The sequence below is a fragment of the Macaca mulatta genome, chromosome 6, assembly GCF_049350105.2.
Source record: "Macaca mulatta isolate MMU2019108-1 chromosome 6, T2T-MMU8v2.0, whole genome shotgun sequence".
Taxonomy (NCBI): Eukaryota; Metazoa; Chordata; class Mammalia; order Primates; family Cercopithecidae; genus Macaca; species Macaca mulatta.
The window spans coordinates 145,973,659-145,999,300 of NC_133411.1; the positions used below are offsets into that span (position 1 = coordinate 145,973,659).

Below are 25,642 nucleotides of genomic sequence, written 5' to 3' on the forward strand. Positions count from 1 at the left end.
TCTTGGAAGGAAGTCTCAGAGACAGGGGTCTAGAATTGTCCTCTGCTTCAGAAGTCTTCAGTAATCAATACACAGCTTCGGATTAAGTAATATTTGCCCCACTACGTTAAGAAAGAGAAAACACAAACTTCTATATGTTCACATAAGACAGAAGACCAGCACACTAATGCCAAGAATAAACACCCATGCCATTTCCCACTGCTGCAGTGCCCCTCCCACCACTCTTTTCCCTTTAACATCCAATAGAAGTGAATAGATCACAGATACCCAGGCAGGAGACCATGGGTGTGAAACTCCCACTATCCTTGTCTTTTGGAGCTTCGGTATATCCTATATGGAATATGGGAGAAGAATACTATAACCTTTGGTAAGAGGGCTCTAGACATCTTCTTCCACCCCAGGAAAAGGGTTCAGCAGGTCTGGGAAACTGAGAAGTTGGTCAGGCTGGTTCAGGAACTTAAAGACACCAAAGGAACATCAGGATGCTGTTTGGGAAGGTCTAAGGGCCAGGCCCAGCAGTATGTACATGCCGCTCCTCTTATGAAGAATAAGGAGTCATTGCAAAGGGGTCTCCTCAATCCTAATCCTGACTCTCAAGCAAGCTATTAAGTACCTGTAAGCAGGCAGCCTTCCCATATCCAAAAAGTCAACTTTCCTGCCCAAACTACCAGGAGGCTTTGACCAGCGAACATTTCCAGAGCTATTCTCTGGGCAACTGACAGCATTTCAGCCATTCTGACAGGTTACCACTGCTCTTTGCAGCTCAAGGTTCACAGGAAGCTGGCATTTTAAGCTCCTTCTGTGAATGAGAGACGGAGGTCAGTGAGCAGGTTTGTACTGGGGTTTGATGTACAATACGCCACTTGCCTAAACGGTCCTGAGCACTCAGACATCTCATGGCTCATCTCCAGTCTCAGGCTGAGGATCAGTTTGCTCCAGAGCTGGAAGGAATAATTTGAACACCACAAACAGGATCTTCACAAAGAGAGAAACATTGCAAGGAACTGCTAAGTCTCTGCCAGAGCCCCAGGTTGGGTTTTCAGCTAAGCAGTTTGGCCCAGGATAGGGATGGCTTGTTTTTTTCTATTGCAAAGCTCTCTCCACCCCATTAACTCAAATCCAAGTTGAGTTATGTGTACTGGAATCTCCCCATTCCTTCTCAGCTAGACTCTTTTTTGGCTCCTCTCTTGGTAATGATGTTTTCTGAGCAGCCACTATGTACTGCACCCCATGCCTGAGCAGCCACTACAAAAGGTCTCTGCCTCTGGGATCTCACATTCTTAAGGCAATTACAATACTGAGTATCCCTCAAGCCTGGAATTGCCAGATCATCTTCTCATCTTCCAGGCTGGCTAAGTGTCCCTGCTTAGACGGCTTCGATATCCTCCCTCTCTTCCTCATCTCGTGTCTCTCCACAGGGGCATCCTCACGGTTCTTCAAACACCTCACATTGCCTTACTGCACTGGCCCATGCTATTTTCTCTATCTGGAACATTCTACTCCTCCACTCTCAGTTTAAAGGACACCCCCTCAGAGACAGCTTCCCAGATCACCATCCCCTATAAAGCAAGTCTCTCTCCAACCTCTGTCTCAGAACTGTGCTTTGTAGCGCTTACTAAAATTTGAAATTACATATTTATTTGCTTGGTTACCTATTTCTGTGTCCCCTACCAGATGGTAACCTCCAAGTGAGCAGGAATGGTGCCTGTCTTAGTCCCTTACTGCCCCTACCCCATATTTTGCACAGTGCGTACAACAACTGCAAGTATTCAATAAGAGCTGCTGAACAAATCATTGAAAGATTCTTTCTATGATGAGTGACCTGGAGTAAAAGGGGGCAGGCTCTGGAGGGACCTGTTAATAACAATAGAGCCTGAGCTCAGTTCTAGTAGCAAGGGAGAGCTCGCCAAGCATTTTTAGCACAGGAGACACACAGACTTTTATTACAAAAATTCCCCCTCTTTGGATATGTGGAAATGGACTTTGGGGTAGCAGGAGGGGCAGACTGGAGGCAGGGAGACCTATTAGAAGGGTCCTATAAACACTGACATCCTCGCTACTAAAAGTGTGGTCTGTGGACCAGCAGCTTGGCCATCACCTGGGAAACTGCTAGAAGTGCAGATGTCAGACCCCGTCATCTCAGAATCTGCATTTTAACAGCATCTCCAGATGACTATTTACACACCAACATCTGCGCCCTAAGGGAAAGGCAGTGATGGCCTGATCTGCCTTTGGCAATGGGGGGTAGAAATGACTTATCAATGTCCCCTTTAAATTCACCATTCCAGACATGGCTGGAGTGTCAAAAGCAAGTCCTATTACTACAAACTATCAAAAATGTTGAATCTATCAGTGGCTAAAAAGAGTAAGGGGATGGGGAAGTGTGGGTTTAATTGAGCTGAGATGGGCTATGGCTACTGAGAAAGGCTATAATCTTAGACAAAGAATTTCTAACTCACAGCACAGATCTGGAGTTACAGAGTTAAGGATTCCTGAGTCTGGCCATGAAGAAGAGCCAACTCTTTTATTCCCACTATATTATAAATTTCCCCAGCACCTAGTACAGTGCCTGGCACTAGAAATGGCTCAAATGTCTATTGAATGAACCAAGGAACCAATCAAACAATGAATACGCTATTGAATCCTAAAGCAGATTCCACGGGTCTGAGTACAAGCCAGACATATGTACTTTTCCACTTTCCTGTTTGTAAGAAACACACTTTTCTTCTCCTTTGTTAGAATAATGTGAACACCTGGGAGGATAAAACTCAACTATTAGTGGACAAAATCCTAAGGATATATGACCCACGCATCACAAAATCAGTAGGGAAAAGTGGTCACAGCCTCTAAATAACCCTGATAAGTCTCTGAGGACAGCAAGCAGTGAGGATCATCGTGGGCCTGTGACATCTCCATGGTGTGAGGGTCAAGGTGGTGAGGGGATCACAGGGAATAGAAGTTGCCAATTGTCTGTGCAATGGGAGCATGGCGACGAGGAGGTCCCAGCAGAAAGGCCCAAGAACCATCACCACAATGTCCCCTACAGCAACTCTCTTTAGTCACGGACTCCACTCTGCAAGTTAAACCTTACACAGAAAAAACAGGAAGACAGATGAAAATGGTGTAGCTCTGGCTGGAGGAGATGGGGAGGGCAAGAGCTCTACTTCCACCCACCATGTCTTACAGAAAACCCTGACACACGCACCCATATGCTGGCTCCTTTGTGCCTACCACAGTGTTGAGACCCTCAGAGGGTGGTTGTAGGATATGAAAATGAAGAAACAAACTCCCATCAATTCTACGGTTTCCCTTTAGTTCATTATCCTGGTAAAACGGTACCCATCCTCAAACACAAATGGCCATGCTTCACCCAAAGAGAGTTCCATTATCCTGGTAAAACGGTACCCATTCTCAAACACAAACGGCCATGCTTCACCCAAAGAGAGTCCCATTATCCTGGTAAAACGGTACCCATCCTCAAACACAAACGGCCATGCTTCACCCAAAGAGAGTCCCATTATCCTGGTAAAACGGTACCCATCCTCAAACACAAACGGCCATGCTTCACCCAAAGAGAGTCCCATTATCCTGGTAAAACGGTACCCATCCTCAAACACAAACGGCCATGCTTCACCCAAAGAGAGTCCCATTATCCTGGTAAAACGGTACCCATTCTCAAACACAAATGGCCATGCTTCACCCAAAGAGAGTCCCATTATCCTGGTAAAACAGTACCCATTCTCAAACACAAATGGCCATGCTTCACCCAAAGAGAGTCCCATTATCCTGGTAAAACGGTACCCATCCTCAAACACAAATGGCCATGCTTCACCCAAAGAGAGTCCCATTATCCTGGTAAAACGGTACCCATTCTCAAACACAAATGGCCATGCTTCACCCAAAGAGAGTCCCATTATCCTGGTAAAACGGTACCCATTCTCAAACACAAATGGCCATGCTTCACCCAAAGAGAGTTCCAAGAACAAACTATCACCTCCTTTCTCTACTTCCATAACCCCTGCCTCCCTGCCTGTAAATCCTATTATTAGCTTAGGTGAAATGCCCCTCTAGAAGAGGCTTTTCCTCATCCTTCCAACAGAAACAAAGCCTTTCCTCATCCCTCCAATAAATATAAATAGACATATTTTATCCCAGCCCCTTTTTCTATGAAATCATTTTCTTTTTGTTGGTTTGAGTTAAAATGACCTGTCACACACTTGTCCCTACCCCCATTAGTCTGTGAATCCTTGAGGCACCCCCTTAGAAAAGAACAGTGCCTTATTTGGGGCCTGAGCAGGGCAGATGCATTCAAGATGTGCAGTAAGTGTGGATTAGGTGTACACTGACATCACACCCCTTCCTCCCGCTGCACTGGCACAAGGCAGCATCCTGAGCCTCCCTTACCGGTTTGCTCCCCATCAGCCAAGCGATGTGACTTGCCTCTTTTGAACAGCTGGCTATCCCACCTTCTCCAGGAAGCTTGTCTAGATTAACTTCAGGATCACACGCCACTCTCAGAATCATCCTTTCTTCTTACCCTTCAACCAGCCCAGTTACACAGGATAGAATATTTTTATTTTGCTTGTCTCCATGGCCAGAGAACATCTCTGAGTCTGTTCATGCAGCAGCTTCTGAAGGGCAAGGCCCGGAGCCCACCACACTTCCCAAGCCCCAGTTTTGGCACAGAGACATGTTAGAACAAGCTGACATGAAGTATTTTTGATGACAAAAAAAGACAAGAAAGCCAACCTTGGATGTGTAGGAGTGGCCATCCGAGCCGCAGACCATGGCTGACTGTGCCACAGGACAGGGCTTGCACTTGACCAAATTCGAAGGTCCAACCCAGTGTTTGTGGGCCACGTTCCCCTTCTTTTGCCTAAAGATGAGAAAAAAAGGGGATAAATTAGTTGAAGTTCCAGATGCTATGAGTCTTTCCTCTAGGTTCCCAGAATAAAAGGCCAAATAAATAAAGGACTACCCAACCAGGCCGAGGGATCCTGAGGGCCTTTGCCAGCACTTCCATTTGCTCCAACTCATTGATAGGAAGCAGAGGATTTTGTCCCAGAAGCATAGATTCAACAAACCAGATGGACTGAGGAAAACAATGTAGCCATTGAAAACATGACTACTGACATGGGAAGACTTTTACAACACACAGAAAAAAACAACAGTGAGGGAATATGGCTTAATCAGCCCCAATACCATATGTGGCATATCACAGATGCCCAGAGAACAGCACCCCAAAGTCTGAGACTCTCCTGGGGCTCACAGGCAGCCTTTTGTTTGGATGACGCACAGGCATCTCAATGAGTGCTTTAGACAAAAGCACACCTCCGAACACAACTGAAAGACTTTATCACAGCTGTAGAAAACTATCTCTGGATATATTTTAAAGTAATTTCAGTCCAGCTTCCAATTTGCCATTTGATAGAGGCTCTGAGGTGATGTCACTTTCAACTGTTAAAATAATCAGAATTCTACTCTTTCATTCCAGCTCAAGTTTCCCCCGATTCTAACCTTTGTCATAATGATAAATGATGCTATTAGGATGGCTTATGTCCACGGAAGGAACCCCATCACTATATCATAAACCACTGAAATAAAGGCCTGCAGTTACTGCCACCCTTCCTCTCTTAGCCAAAGCTATTCTCCCAGCAAACCACTTGGAGCGACTCCCAGGGCCTGGGGCCGAGTTTTGGTTGAAGGATACCGGTCTCTGGATGGCCCATCAATCAGGCAATTACTGTGCCTTTGAAATGTTTGGCACTGGCCTTCCTGCATGATGGTTAGAGCTTGGGCTCTGGAGTCAGAAAGTACAACTTCAAATCTCAGCTCTGTCATTCACTCACAGTGCGACCTTGGCAAGGTATTTAATGGCACAAATCTCAGTTTCCTCATTAGTAAAATGAAGGAAAATAGAATTGACTTCAAGTGGATATTATGAAGATTAAATGAGCATATGTACCTGAAGTACTCAGCAGAGTGCCTGCAAAATAGGAAGCAGTCAAAATGGTAGCCATTACTACAATTATTACTTGCCCCCACATGCAGGATGAAATTACCAAACCATAGAAATGTGATTAATCCTCAGTCCCCAGGCTTGAAACAGTATTTTATTTTCAAAAAAATTCATGGAAGCGGAAGAAGGAAATATTTTCTACCAGGTGTGGAATGAATCTCCAGTCCTCAGGAATTCAGGTTTGGTATCTAGGGTAACCTACCCTCTTCCAAATGAAGGAAAGTAAGCAAGAAAGAAAGATGCATGAAGCCAAGAGCACCGTTAATTTGGTTCTTATTCTAATTCAAATGTACTCTAGCAATTTGGGGGAGGCAGGAGGAGGAAAAAGGTCTGTTTGGGGAACAACCTTTGAAGGTGATATCAGAGAGGATCAATAGGTACCCACAGCACAGCACGTGGGGCCCCCAGAGATCCTAGGCTGGGCAGGCCACAGGGCTGAGCCTATCTAACTACAGAACCAGAGAAGAAAGTCTTATGAGTGTCCCTTGAAATCACCTTGCTTGTTCAACTTGCTTGTCTTACTAGTGGGGAAAACGGAAACTCAATGAGAGCCAGAGTCTTGCCTGAAGTCACGGGGCTGATCAGTAGCTAGACTTGGGATGGCATCCACGCAGCTGTAGAGAGTGTCCAGGGATGTGTCTCTCTTCTTTAGCGCATCTCAGCCCAACCTAGATTACCAGCTTGAAAATTATTTGAAGGCACCCATATGTGTGTCATTTGGGGTCTTCTCTCCAACACCTCACTGTTTTCACAGCTGCTGCTCACCTTAGCTTTGCCCTCTGGGATTTTTTAAAGTCTATTATTTCCATTTATAAATTACATGGACATGAGGTTTCCTATTATCCTTCATCAAACATACATTACTCTTTCAGGATTTGTTCTAGGCTACTGGTAAAGGGATGGTGGGTGCGACTCCTTGTGGAGAATGAGCGGGCTGTCAGCATAGGGTTAATCTTAGGGTACATGATTCCTTCAGCAGAACACCAGACATTTATCGTCATTCACACAGCAGATTGTCTGACACTGATAATGAATCAGCAAATGCAGAAATAAGTTCTGGCATCTGGCAGCCCTGCCCCTGGGTCAGTCCCCAGTGTGCATGTCTACAGCTGAAGCAATTCTTGTTATGAGTTCCCAGAAAAGGGCTATAAAGTCCAAAGAGTGGGTAGCTTCGCTGCAGCAGACATAATCATGTACAATGATGCCCTAGAGGAAAAAAAGCCTGAGGGAGCTTAGTCAAAGTCAGGGGAGGAAGACGTAAACACTGAACCAATGGCTTTGAAGAAAAGATGGAACCAGCTATCAATCACCAGTTAATGACAAATCATCTTTATCACTGGACCTGAACTTCACCATTAAAGTAAATTCATTAAGGGGAGGCAAGGAGGTGAGGCTGATTGGTGCCTATCAGAGGGCCTGGTGCATCCCGAATGTTATCCCTGTGGGGTGGTGGGGAGGGGGTCCCTATGTGCTGACCACTGCAGTGGTATCTCAATAGTTAATCGCAAAATCACAGAATGTCAGAACCAGAAAACACCTTAAAACTACTCTACTTCAACAACTTTATTTTCTAGGTAAGGAACCAGAGACACAGAGAGGAAGTGACTTTCCCGGTGTCACCGAGAAATAGGGCGAAGTTACATCATCTATATTTGTTGAATGGAAGTTGTTCAGGAAACCTGCATCAGTCTGGGACTATTTTCATCCCCTGTTTTGGCATCTGTACTTTCATTACCATGCCTCAGTTTTATAAATAATATTCCTTTGAAACATTGTTCCTGGCTCTATACCCGCAGAGGAGCAAGCTGGACATACTTGATATCAGGTGGTTATGAATTATGCCCAGGTAAAACCATCTTTGACTTCTCCTAGGACACCTTGGGGACTCTGGGCACAAAGGCCAAGCCATTCTGAATGCTCTCAATTCCAATGAAACAAGAATACTTGTTAGATGGGGGCAAACTCAGCTGTTGCTTACCTCCACAAGGTAAGACTCTAGTGGAGATGGCACATGATTCTGAAGTCTCTTTCCAGAGGCCAAGTATGTAAAGTTATGTACAAATATATGTGAGCCCAAGGAAGTAGAACTTTCCCGGCTATTGTGTATTTTAATCCCCACAATTCAGTGCAAATCATAAAAAATAACTAACCCAGTCAAGGCAAGGGACTAAGATTTTTAACTCGAGATATTTCCATTCTTGAGTCAATGAAGAGTGAAATCCAATGAAGGTATCTTGATGAGATTGCTATGCCCAATGTCACAGTTATTTGTCAGTTGGTGTGACACAACAATTTAGTCTGAGCGGCAGGTTCTGTCAGCCTTCTCATTGGCCAGCGAACCCTAAATCTACCCCAGCCCAGCTGGTACCAAGGGGCAGCCACATCTCCTGCAGGCTGATGGCACCACACACAAAATTCCAACCCTCAAGCCCTCCATGATGGCAAGAAGACAGATAATCAATAGATCACTGGCATTTCTTATTCCTTTTTGTTCAACTGTGTCTTCTCCATCTTTTTTTAAAAGTATACTCAAATTCCCAGCATTATGTTTGTGAAGCAGAGGAATGATTGTTAGGTACAAATCTCATCATGTGATTCTCATGCTTAAAACCGCCATCTTCAGCCGGGGACAGTGGCTCACGCCTAAAATCCTAGCACTTTGGGAGGCTGAGGCGGGTAGATCGCCTGAGGTCAGGAGTTTGAGACCAGCCTGGCCAACACAGTGAAACCCTGTCTCTACTAAAAATACAAAAAATTAGCTGGGTGTGGTGGTGGGCGCCTGTAATCCCAGCTACTCGGGAGGCTGAGACAGGAGAATCACTTGAACCCAGCAGGCAGAGGTTGCAGTGAGCCAAGATCATGCCACTGCACTCCAGCCTGGGCAACAAGAACGAAATTCTGTCTCAAAAAAAAGAAAAAAGAAAAAAGAAAAAAAATCTCTATCTTCTCCCTACCTCCTAGGGCATAGTCTATACTCCAAGCTTGAGAATTAAACTGTCCCAGCCCACCTTCACAGGCTCCCTGTCTGCCTACTCCCCTTCCCAACACACACATGCACACTGACCACGACCAACACCAATTTTTGCTCCAGCCACTCTCAGCTGTTTCCCAGAGCCAGCTCTTTCCCATGGGCCATCATGTGGGTTTTCCTTGACCCACATTTCTCCCCTCATCCACCTTTCTCCGCCGCTTGCCTAAAATATCAGTTCCTCAGAAAGCCTCCTAGGCCCCTCCACAGGCAGGTTGGCTGCACTCCCACTCCATCAAAGCCTTGTGACCACTTCTGATTGGGCTCTCTAATTTCCAAGCGAGCACCTTGATTTAACTTGACAAAAGGTTAAGAGGTTATTATTATTCCAACAGGACATGGGGCACACCCAGGCTAAAAGCCTGGGAAGCCCATGCTGGATACCTCCCTCTTCCTGCTCACACCAGTTTTCCCTACCATGCAGTCCTATTAAGTTCTATCTCCAGCCAGCCATATCTAACACTTAAGTGTCTCTTCCACGTGTCATGCAAATTCAAGTCTATACGACTGGACAATTATTTTTCATCTGCATAACAATGTCTATTCCTTGTTCACGCTTCAAATCCATTGCTTTCTGTGAAGTCTTGCTGACCCTGTAAACTTCATCCCAAGTAGTTAACCATGACATTGTTTTTCCAACATTATAACCTGTTCAGTCCCAACTGTGGCATTCACTACAACGTGAAAGTTCTTTTTGTGTCTTTCTTCCTCAATATACTATGTACTCCTTAAGGGAGGTGACTGGGTCTTAATCATGTTGGTGCTTCCATACTTAGAAATATGGGCAACACTTGGCACATGATCCTACTCAGTCAATAAGTGAACATATTGTTTTGGACCTTTAGAATGTTCTCCTTTTATTTCTGGAAAATGTTAGCACTATGGCAAAGACAAAAATGGTGTGTTATTTTAAGCAACAAGAATTCAACAGGCTCTTGTTTCCAGAAATCCTAATTCAGACTATGGAAAAAAAAAAAAAAAACATTCAGCAAAAAACCCCACAAAACTCTAGAAACAACTGAGAAATGGGTGGAGGGAGCTCCGCTGTGCATCAGCGGACTAAGGATTCCCACACTCTTCTGTCTAGAAGTCAGACAGTTTCCAAAGCTGCATGAGGGCCTCTGATGATGTGGTTCCAAATTGTCAGCAAATATTAATCTTCAGGATTCAGGAATGATAAATCAGAATGCTGAAATCATGTTTTTCTATATTTCTCACAATATTTTATGTGTTTTTTTATACAAGCAAGAAATACTAAGTTTAGTAGTATTTATAAAGACATGCAGCCTAGAGCAAAAATTCAAACACTGGAAACTGTCATCCAGCATTATTGGGTAGTACTTAATTAACATAACAATTGGATCCTCTAACAAGTTAACAGTACTGCCCAGAATCACATATTGACATTGTCAAATTGAAGACTTACTTTGCTACGAAACAATTCTTTGGAACCCCACTCAGAGGATTTTTATAAAATATACTATTGAAACAAATCTATTCACATTCATCTTATTCACAAGAACAACTCTCCATGAGTGGCTGACAGGACTATAAGCACACTCTTTTAAGATGGCAACAGCTACAAGCAAGACGGTCTGCCCACGTCATAAACCCTCTCTTCAAGGTGCTCCTGTCCTGGTTCCTGGGAATATCAACCTTAACCTTCAACTCTATACCTCAGTGTTTCCCACTCTTGCTTTAGACTGGACCCCACTGAGATATCCCCACCCTCACCAACCCACACCCTGCTACCTCCCCCACAGGTGACACCAAGGGAGTCCTTGATGACATCAATGTGACCCAGCCTTTCACTTGACCATGGCATAATGGGACCACAGCCAGGCCCCACAGCAAGCAGGTGGCAAGACAGAGTAATTTTTTTTAGCAATAAATACATGTACAGGTGTAAATTTCCTGACATAATCCTGCTAAATGAAATTCAACAATCTGTGTCAAAAATATTTTAATAATGGGGAAAGTAGCTGCTAAAAACATGAGAATTGCTGACTTTTTCTTTCAGTCACTGAAGGAGGGCCATTCATTTTACTCAGTACACTCTGCCATCTACCATGTTTGTATAACTTTAGATAAAACTGTTTTTGCTCTGCATATGAACAGCTGCTGAAGGAGTAAAGCAATTCCAGATACTGAAGACCAGCAGCAGCACTTCACTTGTTTCACGTGGCTACTACATGCCGGTCTAATTGCCCTGAACGCATCTCCCTGATTCCTCACGCATAGCAACTACTCTGAGGGTAAATGCTATTAATAACCCCATTTTACAGATGGGAAAAAATGAGGCTTACATAACCAGTCCTAGTAACTGGACCTTCTTTTCTGTCCTGTCTTTGTTCTCTTATCACATCTCTAAGACAGAGACCTGTCAGCTCAAAGGGATGAAGAACCCACCAGAGAACGATCCCTCTCCAATAATAAGAGCGTTTCCTGGCACAGAAGGATTACATGCATTTTACTTTCATGTTACTATCAAATTGCCTATTCAGAAATAATATTGAATTTGTTTGCCAAATCAAAACTAATTGCTTCTAAAGCAGATAGTTAACATAGTGGCTATTTTGAACCAGAGACAAAATAATGAATGTTAATTGAAATGAAAAACATGTTAACCATTGAAATAATCTGTCATGTAAAATGATGCTGTAATTCCTCTGTTGTTAGGGTTATTTGAGTCATTATGCTAAGTCATAAAATTATACAGGAAGAACATAATGGCCTGTGTCATTTACAAATGAAAGAGATTCCCACGAGAGATATTTTCCATCGTGTGGTATGTGGGCTCACATGTCTCCCTCCTGTTCCAAATGAAGAAGATCCCAGACACGAGATCATGTCCAAAGAGTCCAATTTTCCTAACAAGGCAAAGAGAACTGAAGAGAGTGACTCCTGTGCGCCTGAGGGTATCCCAAGTGCTACTGGGCACGCAATGGTGCAAAAGACTTGCTGTTTACAGAAACTTGAAATTTAAAAGGACAAATATGTAATAATAAAAATAACAGCAGCTAAACTTTTATTGCGGCCTTATTATGCCGCTGCTGCTAACGCTGTTACTATTACCCATAATAGTTCACATAACATGTGTCCAGCTCCTGTAATGTACCAGGCATTCTTTCAAGCCCTTTATGTGATCTGTCCATCTCCTCCTCCCAACATTCCCAAAAGGGAGAAAAATCAAGGAAGAGCATGAGAATCTTAGGGAAGGGGTGAGTTGGGGAGATTTCATGGGAAAGCAGACCTGGGGCGATGGGAAGGACCCATACTCACAAGATGAACCCCCAGCATCAGGGTGGAGGGCATCCATTGATTCAAGCTGGGAGGTCAACCACAGGAATGCCAGCACATTTATGTGCTTCCCCCCATCTTGCTTGGCCCAGATAACGAGAGTCAGGGTCTCCACACATCCAGGTCAAGACTTGCTCATATCAGGAGAGACAAGCAGGCCCCAGAAGAAGTAGAGAGCCATCATCCCAGGGCATGCTTCCCAAACCAGCCCCAAGCCAGGTTTCTCAAGCACCTTCAAAACTCCTAGGAAAAGTGCACATTTAAAAAGTCTTAGAGCAGAATCAGGCCCACCAGAAGGATACGTATCTGGTATGCATGCAATTCCAAAAGCATGAACATCTCTCTGGTGTACCCGAATGTCGAACTCTAGACTGTGGTTCATTTCAACTTGGGACGCCATGATGTACCTCTCACCTGGACTGCATAATGGCCAAGGCAGCTGAGGAGAATCTAGTCTTCATAGATGAGAGAGGACTGAACAGCCTCAAATGAGAATTTCCAAAAAACACTTTATGTGTAGGTGCAAATAAATTGAAAATGAGTAAAGAGGCACACACCAAATGTGTAACACACCCTCAAGTAAAGTAGGATTGAGGACATGAAACAGAACTGCTGCTTTGTTACTCTATATGCCTTTCTGTTGCTCAGTTCTCTTACGACCGTGTATTGCTGATCTAAATCGTTCAAAATCTAAAAAGGAAATGCATTTTCAGAATTTCTGAAGACACATACGCTGCTGGACTCACACCTGTCCGCCAGTCTCACATTTCTATAGCAATGCTTAAAGAAACCAACGTTGTCACAATCAAAGAAAGATCTCCCAAGTGCAGGAAGGAGGCTGAAGAAAGGAGTTCACCTAGATAAAAGCTTCCTGACTGTCCTCAAAAGTTCAGTGGAGATGAAGAGATGAGATCAATCCTATCTGAATTAAATTTCCACCTTAATATTTTGAGGACCTGTTTAAGCAAAGCTATCAAAGCTGAAGGTATAAACATTCCAAATGTGTTAGGATTCTACAGTCTTTACTTTTTCAACAAACACTTATTAATTACCTATAATGTGCCAGAAATTGAGCAACAAATTCAAAGATACTGCTAGCACTGCATTAAATGTACGTACCATAACATACACTAAATCGGATGATTATTAAGCATAATGATCATATTTAATTTCTCTGAACAGCTAAATTTACTCAGAAAAGGTGTTACCTTAACTATTTTTGTTCTTATTCTTATTTTGAGACATTAAAGATCACAGACTGCTAACTTTTCCAACAAAATATTTATATGGCAAGACATTTGCTATTAATTTCAGGAATCCCATGAGCCAGGCTATATTTAAATATGCCAGGAGCAAATTATGTGGCCAATGGGAAAACAGTAAGAACAAAATGAATTTGCCAGATCACAATCTACATTTCTGGTGGTTCACACATTTTGGAACATTACTTGAATCAACGTTTCCCTATAAGTGAAACCACATTTTTATATCATATATTTAAATATATAATATGTATTATTATATATTATATATAATATGTATTATTATATATTAAATATAATATATTCTATATTACATATAACATTATTCTATATTACATATAGTGACTTTAATTATATACTATATATAATTATATACTATATATTTGATTTCATATATATATTTATAAAATAGGGATACTAGTATTCCTGGACATCATATACGTGTGTGTATATATATGTATTTTATATACATATATAAAATAGAAATACTAATATCCTTATTATCCCTATTATTATATTGTATAAATATTTGGTTTAAAAATATATATGATATATAATTGTTATATATAATTATTAGTATTTTATTATATGTAATATATAATACTATGTTATTATATAATGTATTTTTTGTCTGTGTGTGTGTGTGTGTATATATATATATATATAAAATATATAATGTTCAAGGATACTAGTCAAACCTACTTCCAGCATTAAACTCACAATATCCTCCATGTTTCCTGACCAGATCATGAAGACTAACAGGGTGATGTGACCAGGTAAAGTCCACTAACTGGGATGAGACTGCAGTCTGCACTTGCCGTTAAGAGAGTGACAGAGCACAGCCAGTAACACTAAGGGTGTCTGTAAGGCAGACACCAGTGGGGTTTTACCTCAAAGTTCAGTTGTTGAACAAGCAAGGCCCCTGGGACCTGCACACAAAAGCAGTTTACATGCATGCGCGCACACACACACACACACACACACACACAGGCACTCTCAGGCTCTAAAATTCTGCTTTGCTAAGGAAAAGTGCCAAGCAGCAGTTTAATTGCAAGCTATTAGGGAAATGTAAATGAACAGTTGAGCTTTTTTTTATTCCCTTAGGATAACAGTGATGTACTCTGTTTTAAAAATCCATTTCTTACTAACAAGGGTCAGAAAAGAAATTGTTCCTTTTGTCCACTGACCTTTGGCATTTGGGTTTGATGTATTGTTTTGCTGCTTTTCTTTTTTCATTGGCCCAGTAAAGAGAGGTCCATCTCTATCCCTGAGACCTTAGAGGAAATCTTTAGCAATGGACACACTAATTGGAAAAAAGCAAATACTCATCAAGCAAACCCAGGGCTGAGAACTTCATTTGGTATCTCCGTCCTGAGCATTCATAATCCTGCTTCTTCACATGAGGAGCCAGACCAGCTGGGGAAGCACAGATTCCAGCTAATTGTAGGCTCAGGTGTGCATACAAAGGCTGGCGCAAGCATATGTAATTCCACTGTCAGCTTCACTGTTCTAATCTTGGAAAACACTTGCTTACATTCCTTGAGGGCAGTTAATTATCATGGGATGTGCCCATAGGAGAGAAAACACCTGTAATTGTTTTCTGGTCACCAGCAGCAAAGCCCCCTGTCCTGGGAGGGCTGGGTGTGATCTCCCTTAAGAAGGAGCAAGTCAGTAAAATGAAGCAGAAGTGTCTTCAGGGACATGATGCCAGGACAGACACAGAGACAGGCTAGATCCTGATCGAGACATGGCATTTGAGGAGCTTAGGCTGAACACCATTCCCCATAAGACATTAGTGGTGGGTCATTCACAAAAGTGCTACAGGAGGCTGGTACAGCCAGATGCACACCATTACTTATCCCCTGCTTCAGAAGTGTTTTCACAGTCAGTGTCGGAGGAGAGTAGACGGAGCCCCAGAGAAGCTCCTTCTCTCCTATGTGGCCCTCGCTGGTAGGACATTCTCTGGATTGGTAGTCAAGAACTCTGGCTAGCTCCCCAGGCCTTGTGTTTTCTCCAACACTTGTCTTCTGCCAGTATGCCCCATCCCTTCCCAAGGGTGAACTCAAGTAGTAGCCCTCTCTGAGAAGGTCTCAGATAGCCTCCACCTCCACACACATTTGCCCTGTATTCCCAGCCACTCATACATAGCTGTTTATCACTGGCCACTTTGGGCAATACAGCTGGGTACTCAACTGCCCCTCACGTAGAGACAAGATGCTCAAAACTGTGTCAGGACAGGGAGTGGTAAGCCAATGTGTCCCAATGCTGTTCCACAGCAGAACCAGATAGAACCGATTCTACCTGGACTGTGTTGAAGTTATCAGGAAAAAGCCTTTTGACTAGACCTAAGGAAGATAACTCAAACATCACAGAAGAGCAGTCCACACAGGAAAGCTGCCTCAGAAAGTTGGTAGGGAGGCTCCCAATACTGCCAGAGTTCAAGCAGAAATCACCTAGAGGAAGGGGATGTTTCCATTTATTTCACCTTGTCATCACTGAACATCCTGAATCACACTGAATATCCCTGTATATAAACCTGTGTGTGAATGTCTATTTACTTCCATGAGATAGATCAATCAAGGAGGTCAAGATACCCACCGGAAATGTTACACCAATTTGCATCCCCAATGTCAGCACCCTGAAGGAGCACGACTTCATGACCCCAAGACTCCGCTCTGCCTATTTCCACCAGGTATTGCTCTGAGAACCGCTCCGATGCAAAGGATTTGGAAATACCACCAAAGATCTGTAGGTAATCACAGAACCATAAAGAGCAACAAGCCAACTTTCCCGCGTAACACAAGATGAAGAAAATGGTGCAAGGAGAAACTGCTCAAGTTGGAGACCAGGTAGACTGGAGGGAAATCACACATTTCAATTAGTTTGCAGCATATTTCAATTAGTTTGTAGGTGTATCCCGGGCTCCCACATGGCAGAGAGCAGCCTCTGTGGGTCTGAGCCCCTCTCAGGGTTGAACAGCTCACCACCAAGCCCCTCTTCTCTGCTTCTCCCCAGGACAGAAAGTGAACCCATGAGGATGCCGCCTGCTGCTTCCCCAGGCTTATTTCTGGCTGTGTGGGCAACACAGGCCTCAGGCAGCCTTGTTGCCTCCTATTCTGAAGGGCAACATGGGTGAATCCTGTGGACCAAGGGGAGAGGAATCAGACCTCAGAGAGAAGAGATTCTGGAGACTACAAGCCTCATGGCTGAGGCAGTCCTTAAGGATACACCTAGGCCAGGCATGGAAGAGCCTCGGGGCTCAGGAGCAGTGAAGAGCCATGCAGGCCCTCACTGAGACGGTCAGCAGCGTGGACACTCAATACCCGTCTCTCTCCTTTTTTACTTCCTTGAGGCAGAACCAAGGCCATTCTGCAGCACTCTGAAGAACACGGAACTGCGGCTCTGAAAGACTCCCGGGGCCAATGAGATGGATGGCATCCTCTCGCCACTAAGGCCAAGCCAGCAGCTGCAGAGGAGAGCTGACTTTAGATGTGTGTAGTCACTTGGCACAGAGAGAGGAAGGCAAAGAGATGAGGCCCTAAATAAGCAGGCTACCAGGTTGGGCAGGGTGCAGAGTCTAGGTATGTTGCTCTTTCTCAAGAACAGGGCCACTTTCACAGCAGATTGACACATTACCTCCAGTTTCCCTGGGGAGTTTCATAGACACACTCGGAGTATTTTCTGTGTACCCAGGAATGTGATAGGTTCTATGCAGCAAACAAAAGGAAATAGGATATACTCACTTCTCTCAATGGTATTAATAGCCCTAACTCTTACTCTAAGCATCACTTTGCAACTTGGCTGACCTAACACAGCTTCCATTAAGTGCACCAGCCTGGCCCTGCACCCTCAGGTCCTTTCTTGATTTAACTGATTCATTCATCCATTAAGTATGCCATGAACACCTGCAGTGTGCCAAGGCCTGAGCTAGGCACAAGGGATACAAGAGTGAACTAGTCATACCCTGCTAGGGCTGATACTCTAGAGGGAATCTGGGCATTGTAAGTGAGTGGTAAGAGCAAAACAAGCAATGGAGTATTCGTTCAGCCAGTAGAGAAAAGCAACAACTGCTGTAGATCAAATGTTTGTGTCTCCCCAAAAATCTGTATATCAAAATCCTAACCCCTAAGATGATGGTATTAGGAGGTGGGGCCTTTGCGGGGGGTGATTAGGTCATTAACTCACCTCTCACAAAGGGATTAGTGCCCTTATAAAAGAGACCACAGAGAGCTGGCTAGCTGTTCCCACAATGTGAGGACACAGTGAAAAAATGTCCTAGTAAAAAGGGACTTCACCAGACACAGAGTCTGCCAGTGCCTTGACCTGGAACTTCCTAGCCTTCAGAACTATGAGAAATAAATTTCTGTTGTTTATCAGTCAGTTTCTGGTATTTTTGCATAGCAGCCCCAAACACGATAAGATGAAAAATTGGTACTGAGAAGTGGGGTGCTGCAGTGACAAGTGCCTAAAAACGAAAAGCAGCTTTGAAACAGGGCAATGGACAGAGGCTGAAAGAGTCTGAATGTGCATGCTGGAAAGAACCTATATTGTCATGAAAGGATCTTTATGGCTATTCTGGTGAGCGCCCAGAAAGAAAAGGAGAGACCTGTAGAGAAAGCTTTGATCACCTTAGAGAATACCTAAGTAATCCTGAACAGAATATTGGTAGAAATTGGACAGTAATATAGTTTGAATATCTGTCCCCCCCAAATCTCATGTTGAAGTTTGATCCCCAATGTTGCAGGTGGAGCCTAATGGAAGGTGTTGGGTCATGGAGCAAAGCCCTCATGAATGGCTGGCTGGGTGCCATTCTCACTGTAATGAGTGAGTGGTGAGTTCTTGCTTTTTTCGTGTCCATGAGAAATAATTGTTAAAAAGAGCCTGGGACCTCCCTCCACTTTCTCTCTTGCTTTCACTCTTGCCATGTGATGCTGCTCCCCTTTGCCTTCCACCATAAGTGGACACTTCCTGAAGTCCTCATCAGAAGCAGATGCTGCACCATGCTTCTTGTACAGCCTGCAGAACCATGAGCCAAATATATCTGTTTTCTTTATAAATTACCCAACCTCAGGTATTCCTTTACAGCAACACAAACATACTAAGATAGCAAAGGTTACTCTGATGAGGACTCAGGCATAAATGAGGGATATATTATTAGAAACTACAGGTGGTCAGGTGCAGTGGCTCACACCTGTAATCCCAGAACTTTGGCAGGCCAAGGTGGGTGGATCACCTGAGGTCGGGAGTTCGAGACCAGCCTGACAGACATGGAGAAACCCCATCTCTATTAAAAATACAAAATGAGCTGGTCATGGTGTTGCATGCCTGTAATCTAAGCTACTCAGGAGGCTGAGGCAGGAGAATCACTTGAACCTGGGAGGCGGAGGCTGCAGTGAGCTGAGATCGCACCACTGCACTCCAGCCTGGGCAACAAGAGTGAAACTCCATCTCAAAAAAAAAAAAGAAGAAGAAAGGCCACCTTTGTTAGAAAGTGGAAGAAACTTGGCTGAATTGTATTCATGTCCTAGTGTCTGTGGAAGGTAGAACTTGCAAGCAATTAAACCGGATATTTGGCTGAGGAAATATCTAAGCACAGTGTTCAAGAAGTAGCCTGGCTCCTTCTGATTGCTTTTAGTAAAATGACTCAAAGATGAGATTATTCATCAACAGGGAGGCAGAACTTAAGGATTTAGAAAGCTCTCGGCCTATTCATGTTGTAAAGAATAAGAAAACATGTTCTGGAGAGAATGCTAAGGGTCTGATAAAGTGACAATGTAGAAAGGAGATCAGTATGGGTCAGTCCTCTCAACACAAGCCAGGCACTATTCAGCACAATGGTGAGATTAGTCAGTGACCTAAACAGAAGCCAAGAACTATCATCAAAGACAAGGAAAGAGCAATTCAGAAATCATCAGGGCTGCTCTACCCATCACAGGCCCCGAGTACAAGAGCCACAGTGAGTACTACGAGGCCACCACAGAAAGACCCCATTCAGAAAGACCCCATTTGGGCAACACCCACCTACTCCAACAGCTCCACACCAGCAGAGCTACCAGTGTATGATTCCAGCCCAAGGGAGCTATGGTTGCAAGAACCAGAGACATTGCAGGGCGACAGGGCTACCTGGAGCCATCAGGGGCCCAACCCCTGCCTGGCAAGCTGTGGGGACAACACAGTTATCTCAATGGGTACAGAAGGTGAGACTCTCATTCCAGTGGGCCTGGAAGGCAGTACCCCTACCCCAGTGGGTCTGGAAGGGAGGAACTCTGCCCAGTGGACCTGAAGGGCAGAATATCAAGTCACAAAAGATTATTCTTCAATAATCTTTTATTTAAGATTAAGTAGTTAAGGTTTACTACTATTTGCCCTTTTGAAGTTTTGACTTACTTGGGGCCCGTTATCCCTTTCTTCTTTTCTATTTCTTCCTTTTGGGATGGTAATCCTACACTTATCCCACCATTATATTTTGGAACCTCACAACATGTTGGTTTCACAGGTTGACAGCTGGAGAGCAATTTGCCTCGGGATGAACAGTATCTTGAATCTCATTCCTATTGGATTTAGATGATATTCAGATGAGAGTTTGGACTTCAGACTTTAAAGTTGATGTTGGAATGAATTAAGACTTTTATGGCTATTGAGATAGAATGAATATATTTTGCATGTGAAAGGGACATGAATTTAGTGGGGGTCAGAAGAAGAATGCTATGGACAATGTTTGCATCTCCCCAAAATTACTATGTTGAAACCTAATCCCCAATGTGAGGATATTTGGAAGTGGAACCTTTGGAAAGTAATTAGGTCATGAGAGTGGAGCCCTCATGAATAGCATTGGTGACCTCATAGCAGAGGCCCCAGAGATATTCCTGGATTCTTCTGTTATGTGAAAACACAGCAAAAAGACAGCTGTCTACAAAACAGGAAGTAGGTTCTCACCAGACATAGAATCTGACAGTACCTTGATCTTGGATTTTCGAGCCTCCAGAACTGTAAGAAATAAATTTGTTTATAAGCCACCCAGTCTATAGTGTCCTGTTATAGCAACCCAAATGGACTAAGATAACAACTGACACCACCCAGAACATTAAAAATAGCAGGGCCCTTTGCACATATGAGCCTGAAAACCTCTGTGAGGTTAGCAAAGATTGTTCCTCCATCTGATTTGTTTCCTGAGGAACTAGAGGTTCAGATGAAAGACTAAATTTATTGGGTGCCTACTATGTACTGATACTAAGCTCACTGCTTTCCTTATAAAAATACCACAATGTGGAGTTTAAAGTAATCATTTTAGAAGGAAACGGAGCTTCAGTGCAGGAAGCAGCTTGAGGGCAGAGTGGCTCTTACACAGAAGATGGGTTTGGGGCAGCACGGCCCTGGTCCCCCAGCTGTGCCATTTAACAGGTATCAACATTAAGCATGTCCCAGTGGGTCTGAGCCAGTGTCCTCATATGCTCTTAAACACTAGTAAATACTAATAAACACTACTAAGTAATGCTCCTTATCTGAGTTCACCCCTCCCTCAACCCCAACTGCAGCTGGAAGTGCTTGCTTCCTTCTTAGAACTTCCAATTTATTTCATGGGATTTTCTATCTTCTAGATTAGATTACACACATTCACATTCTTAACCTCCTCTACTAGTCTACAAGCTCAATCAGGATATCTTTAGGATTTTTAATGCACACCCTCTAGATTCTCTCATGTGGTACGAATCTAACCCTCTAGATTCTCTCATGTGGGACAAAAGTCTGCTTTAAAGAAAAAGAATTTAAGGAAATACAGTCCACCCTAAACCACACAATTCTATCACTCTCCAACTGAAAGTCACATAAAACATCCCATCATACCTGGTCTGAGAGCTGCACATGTCCTCATGGTCTTCAAGGTATTGCAGAATCTAGCCCTGCCTTTCTTTCCAGCCTGAGGTATCCACACTCCCTTAGTCACCTCTTTCCTGCAGCACAGGCCTCCCCTTTCTCACTTTCTTTTGGACATCAAGCTCCTTCTCTTCTTCACTGACTCAGGGCCTTTGCAGAGGCTGTTCCCTCCACTGAGAACACTTCCCCTCCTCTCTGCCTTGCTGGCACCTACCCCTTTGTAGTTGCCCGATAGGTTCTTCTTGCCTGCTACACAGGAAAAACCAGTTCACCGAGACTGTGATATTACAGAAGAGAAAGAGTTTAATGCAGAGCTAGCCAAGTGGTCGGACAGGAGTTTTCTTGCTCAAATCAGCCTCCCTGAGAATTCAGAGACCAGGGATTTTATGGATAATCGGGTGGGCAGGGGCCTAGGGAATGGGTGCCACTGATTGATGGGGGATAAAATCATAGGGCTGTGAAAAACGGTTCCCATGCATTCAGTCCTCCTCAGGGTAGAGGCCACAGGACCGGTTGAGTCATGAGTCCCAGGTCCAGGTGGAGTCAGTCAGATGCTTGCATGCGCAGATCTGAAAAATATCTCAAAAGATCAATCTTAGGTTCTATAATAGTGGTGTTACCTATAGGAGCAATAGATAGAATAGGGAAAGTCACAAATCTTGTGACCTCTGGTCACGTGACTCCTGAGCAGCAAGGGATTAGAGAAAGGTAAGCTGGTAGACAGTGGCTGGTTATTGTTTAGCTATACCTACATGTTAGCCGAATTCAGACCCCTCCCGTAGTCCTAATCTTGTGGCTTTTCATTAGACTCACAAAGGTGGTTTTGGTCCCCGAGCAAGGAAAGGGATCATTTTATTTTATTTTATTTTATTTTTTTGAGATGGAGTCTTGCTCTGTCACACAGGCTGGAGTGCAGTGGCCGGATCTCAGCTCACTGCAAGCTCCGCCTCCCGGGTTTACGCCATTCTCCTGCCTCAGCCTCCCGAGTAGGTGGGACTACAGGCGCCCGCCACCTCGCCCGGCTATTTTTTTTTGTATTTTTTAGTAGACACGGGGTTTCACCGTGTTAGCCGGGATCGTCTCTCGATCTCCTGACCTCGTGATCCGCCCGTCTCGGCCTCCCAAAGTGCTGGGATTACAGGCTTGAGCCACCGCGCCCGGCGGAAAGGGATCATTTTAAAGAGGGAACTTCCCCTCTACTCTTTCCCCCCTCATCCTTCTTTCAAAGTTTAACTATAAACTAAATTCTTCCCATGGTTGGTTTGACCTGTGTCCAGGACTAAGCGAAGACAGCCAGCCTGTGAAGCTAGAGGCAAGAGGGAGTCACCCATGCTAGACTTCCCTCGCTGTCATAATCTTTCCAAAGGCGGTTTTACCTTTGCCCCCTGCAGAGGCAGTGATTCTTAAACCACTCCACTCTTATCCTCCTTAATCTTATCACAGTTTATTAGATATTTAATTTTTTTTCATCTGTCTCTTTCAACAGACTTTAATCTCCACATGGGTAGACCATGCCAACTCATCACAAAACTCCAAACATATAACACAGTGTCTGGCAAATGGAAGGCACTCATAAATATTTGTTGAATAAAGAAATTATGACAAACTCCAACTTAGTGGGATCTGAAATAATGACCCATAACCCAGCATCACCAGAGCATGCACGTGAGCAGTTTTCTGAGCTAGTCCTGCTGAAGCAACTACAGGAAGGACTCAAGCTCTAAAGCATTTCATCACTGTCACCATATTCAGAGATGCCCTCCCCTGGTGCCTGCCAAGAAAAGGAATCTAGCTCCAGGCCAGAGGGTCCCCTGTCACTTTGCTGTCCACTTGGGAATTCCTCACAACAATGGAAAGTTTGAGCCAGGTCTCCTCCTTTCCTTCAGGTCAATGTCACCATTCCCAAGCTGGACTTGAAGTTCACTGGGAAGCATGACACCACAGCACCTCCAGCTGTGGATGCATCAATGGACAAGGCAGGCTGAGAGGAGAACTTCTCATTACTTGGCAACACAGCAACATTGGGTTCAATGCATACCCATGAAAAACCTCATTTAAAAGAGTGCCTGGGAAAGGTGCCAAGGTCCCCAAACTAATTAACTTTCATCTCTCCTGTCCCTCTGTGTACAGAGGGCCTGCCCTGTGTACCCTCTCTCCATGAGGAACATTAAAGACAGAACATTAGCTTGAGAACATTCTATTTAAAACAAAAGTCCTTCTGAACATAGCCTGGAATGTCCATCTAAATCATCTGAAGTCCATTTTCCGGCCCAGAACCCACATGGTCAGCGCCCCAGATGGGTCCTACTGTGGTGGCTCATATCCATAAAGAATGTTTTTCACGGTTCATTGGTTGGATTAATCTGATATAAAATGTCTAAACTGAAAACCTCTGGGTTTGGATCTTGATGAGTTTCGGCAGAACAGCAAGTAAGTGACAATGGATTTATTAACAACAAAGGAGAAGGAAAGTGATTAAAGAAAAATTAAAATGAAGTAAAAGTGGGAAAGTTCAATCTCATAACTTTTATAAAAGAAGATGATATCGGCTGGACGTGGTGGCTCACGCCTGTAATCCCAGCACTGTGGGAGGCTGAGGCGGCGGATCACGAGGTCAGGAGATCGAGACCATCCTGGCCAACATGGTGAAACCCCACCTTTACTAAAAATACAAAAATTAGCCAGGCATGGTGGCACATGCCTGTAGTTCCAGCTACTTGGGAGGCTGAGGCAGGGGAATCTCCTGAACCCGGGAGGTGGAGGTTGCAGTGAGCCAAGATCATGCCACTGCACTCCAGCCTGGGCAATAGAGCAAGACTCCATCTCAAAAAAAAAAAAAAAAATGACATCTTTTGAGGCCACACAGGCTCTGGTCTACCTGAATACTAAAAATTATCTCCGGCCGGGCGCGGTGGCTCATGCCTGTAACCCCAGAACTTTGGGAGGCCAAGACGGGAGGATCACGAGGTCAGGAGATCGAGACCATCCTGGCTAACATGATGAAACCCTGTCTCTACTAAAAAATATAAAAAATTAGCCAGGCGTGGTAGCGGGTGCCTGTAGTCCCAGCTACTCGGGAGGCTGAGGCAGGAGAATGGCGTGAACCCAGGAAGCGGAGCTTGCCATGAGCTAATATCGTGCCATTGCACTTCAGCCTGGGCGACAGAGCAAGACTCTGTCTCAAAAAAAAAAAAAAAAAAAAAAAAAAAAAAAAAAAAAAAAAAGTCTCCAGAGCTTGCTAGGAATTTTTACTCAAGATGGGCAATTTAACATCTTTAGTGAATTGCAGGGGGGCTCAGGTTTGTTATTTTCTCAATGTTTAGGGAGAGATGTGCTCATATAGCAGTTCACGCCTGTATGCTGCCCAGCAAGTCCTGATCCCTAGTGGAAATCACAGCTAGTAATTATCTATTCAAAATAGGCACACCTACCTCAACCTCCTTTTTCTAATCCGCTGAAATTCGATGCAGGAAATACACCAATATGTACATTCCTTAATAAGCAAGGACACCAATAAATACAGCAACTGCAGCCCCATCATTCTGGGCAGAACCGCAGAGAAGGGCAGTGTACTTAATGCCATTTTACTGGAAATGGAGGTAGGAAATCAGAGGGCATAGTTAATCAATCCCTGGCCCTGCCATTCCCAGCTTCACAGCTTCACTTGACTTATTAGCATCTGAGCATGTGCACATCCTGGGAATTCAACCATAAAACATTCTCCATCTCCTACAGATAAATCATGGCTCAAAAAAGATGGTGATCCAGTGCTTTGGGGTCAATGGAAAATATGAACTGCCCCTTCTGGAAGCATTTTTTGTTGTTGTTGTTGTTGTTGTTGTTTGTTTATTTGTTTTCCAGCAAGTACAGCCTGGAGGGGAGATGACAAGCTCCCAGGGCAGAGTCTCTGGTTCTTGATGGTACATCTAGAAACTACCAGGTCAGGCAGGAGGTAGGAGTCTCACTGGTCGACCTTGCCAGGTAAACCTGCCCCACCCACCCCCATCTTCAGATGGCACTGAAAGCATGTTAAATGAAAAATGGGAAAACAAGGCAGAACAAGGTGAGTGTGACACATTTTACTGGTAGTCTTCTTTTGTTATTTTTAAAATGTATTTGTAGGCCGGGTGCAGTGGCTCACACCTGTAATCCCAGCAC

General features: G+C 44.1%; 1 protein-coding gene and 1 long non-coding RNA gene across 7 annotated transcripts in view; one reads left to right on the forward strand and one right to left on the reverse strand.

The window, feature by feature from the left end:
• Positions 1 to 25,642, reverse strand: part of SPOCK1 (SPARC (osteonectin), cwcv and kazal like domains proteoglycan 1) — a 515,462-nt gene that overhangs the window by 127,899 nt on the left and 361,921 nt on the right. For all 6 annotated transcript variants that reach the window (XM_015140905.3, XM_078004311.1, XM_078004310.1 and 3 more), the window contains 1 exon segment: positions 4,750 to 4,876. In XM_015140905.3, the coding sequence (XP_014996391.1) occupies positions 4,750 to 4,876 (127 nt within the window).
• LOC144341556 (uncharacterized) lies at positions 20,535 to 23,674 on the forward strand. The gene is made up of 2 exons (XR_013418564.1): positions 20,535 to 20,598; positions 23,371 to 23,674. It is a non-coding gene; the product is annotated as an uncharacterized LOC144341556 (long non-coding RNA).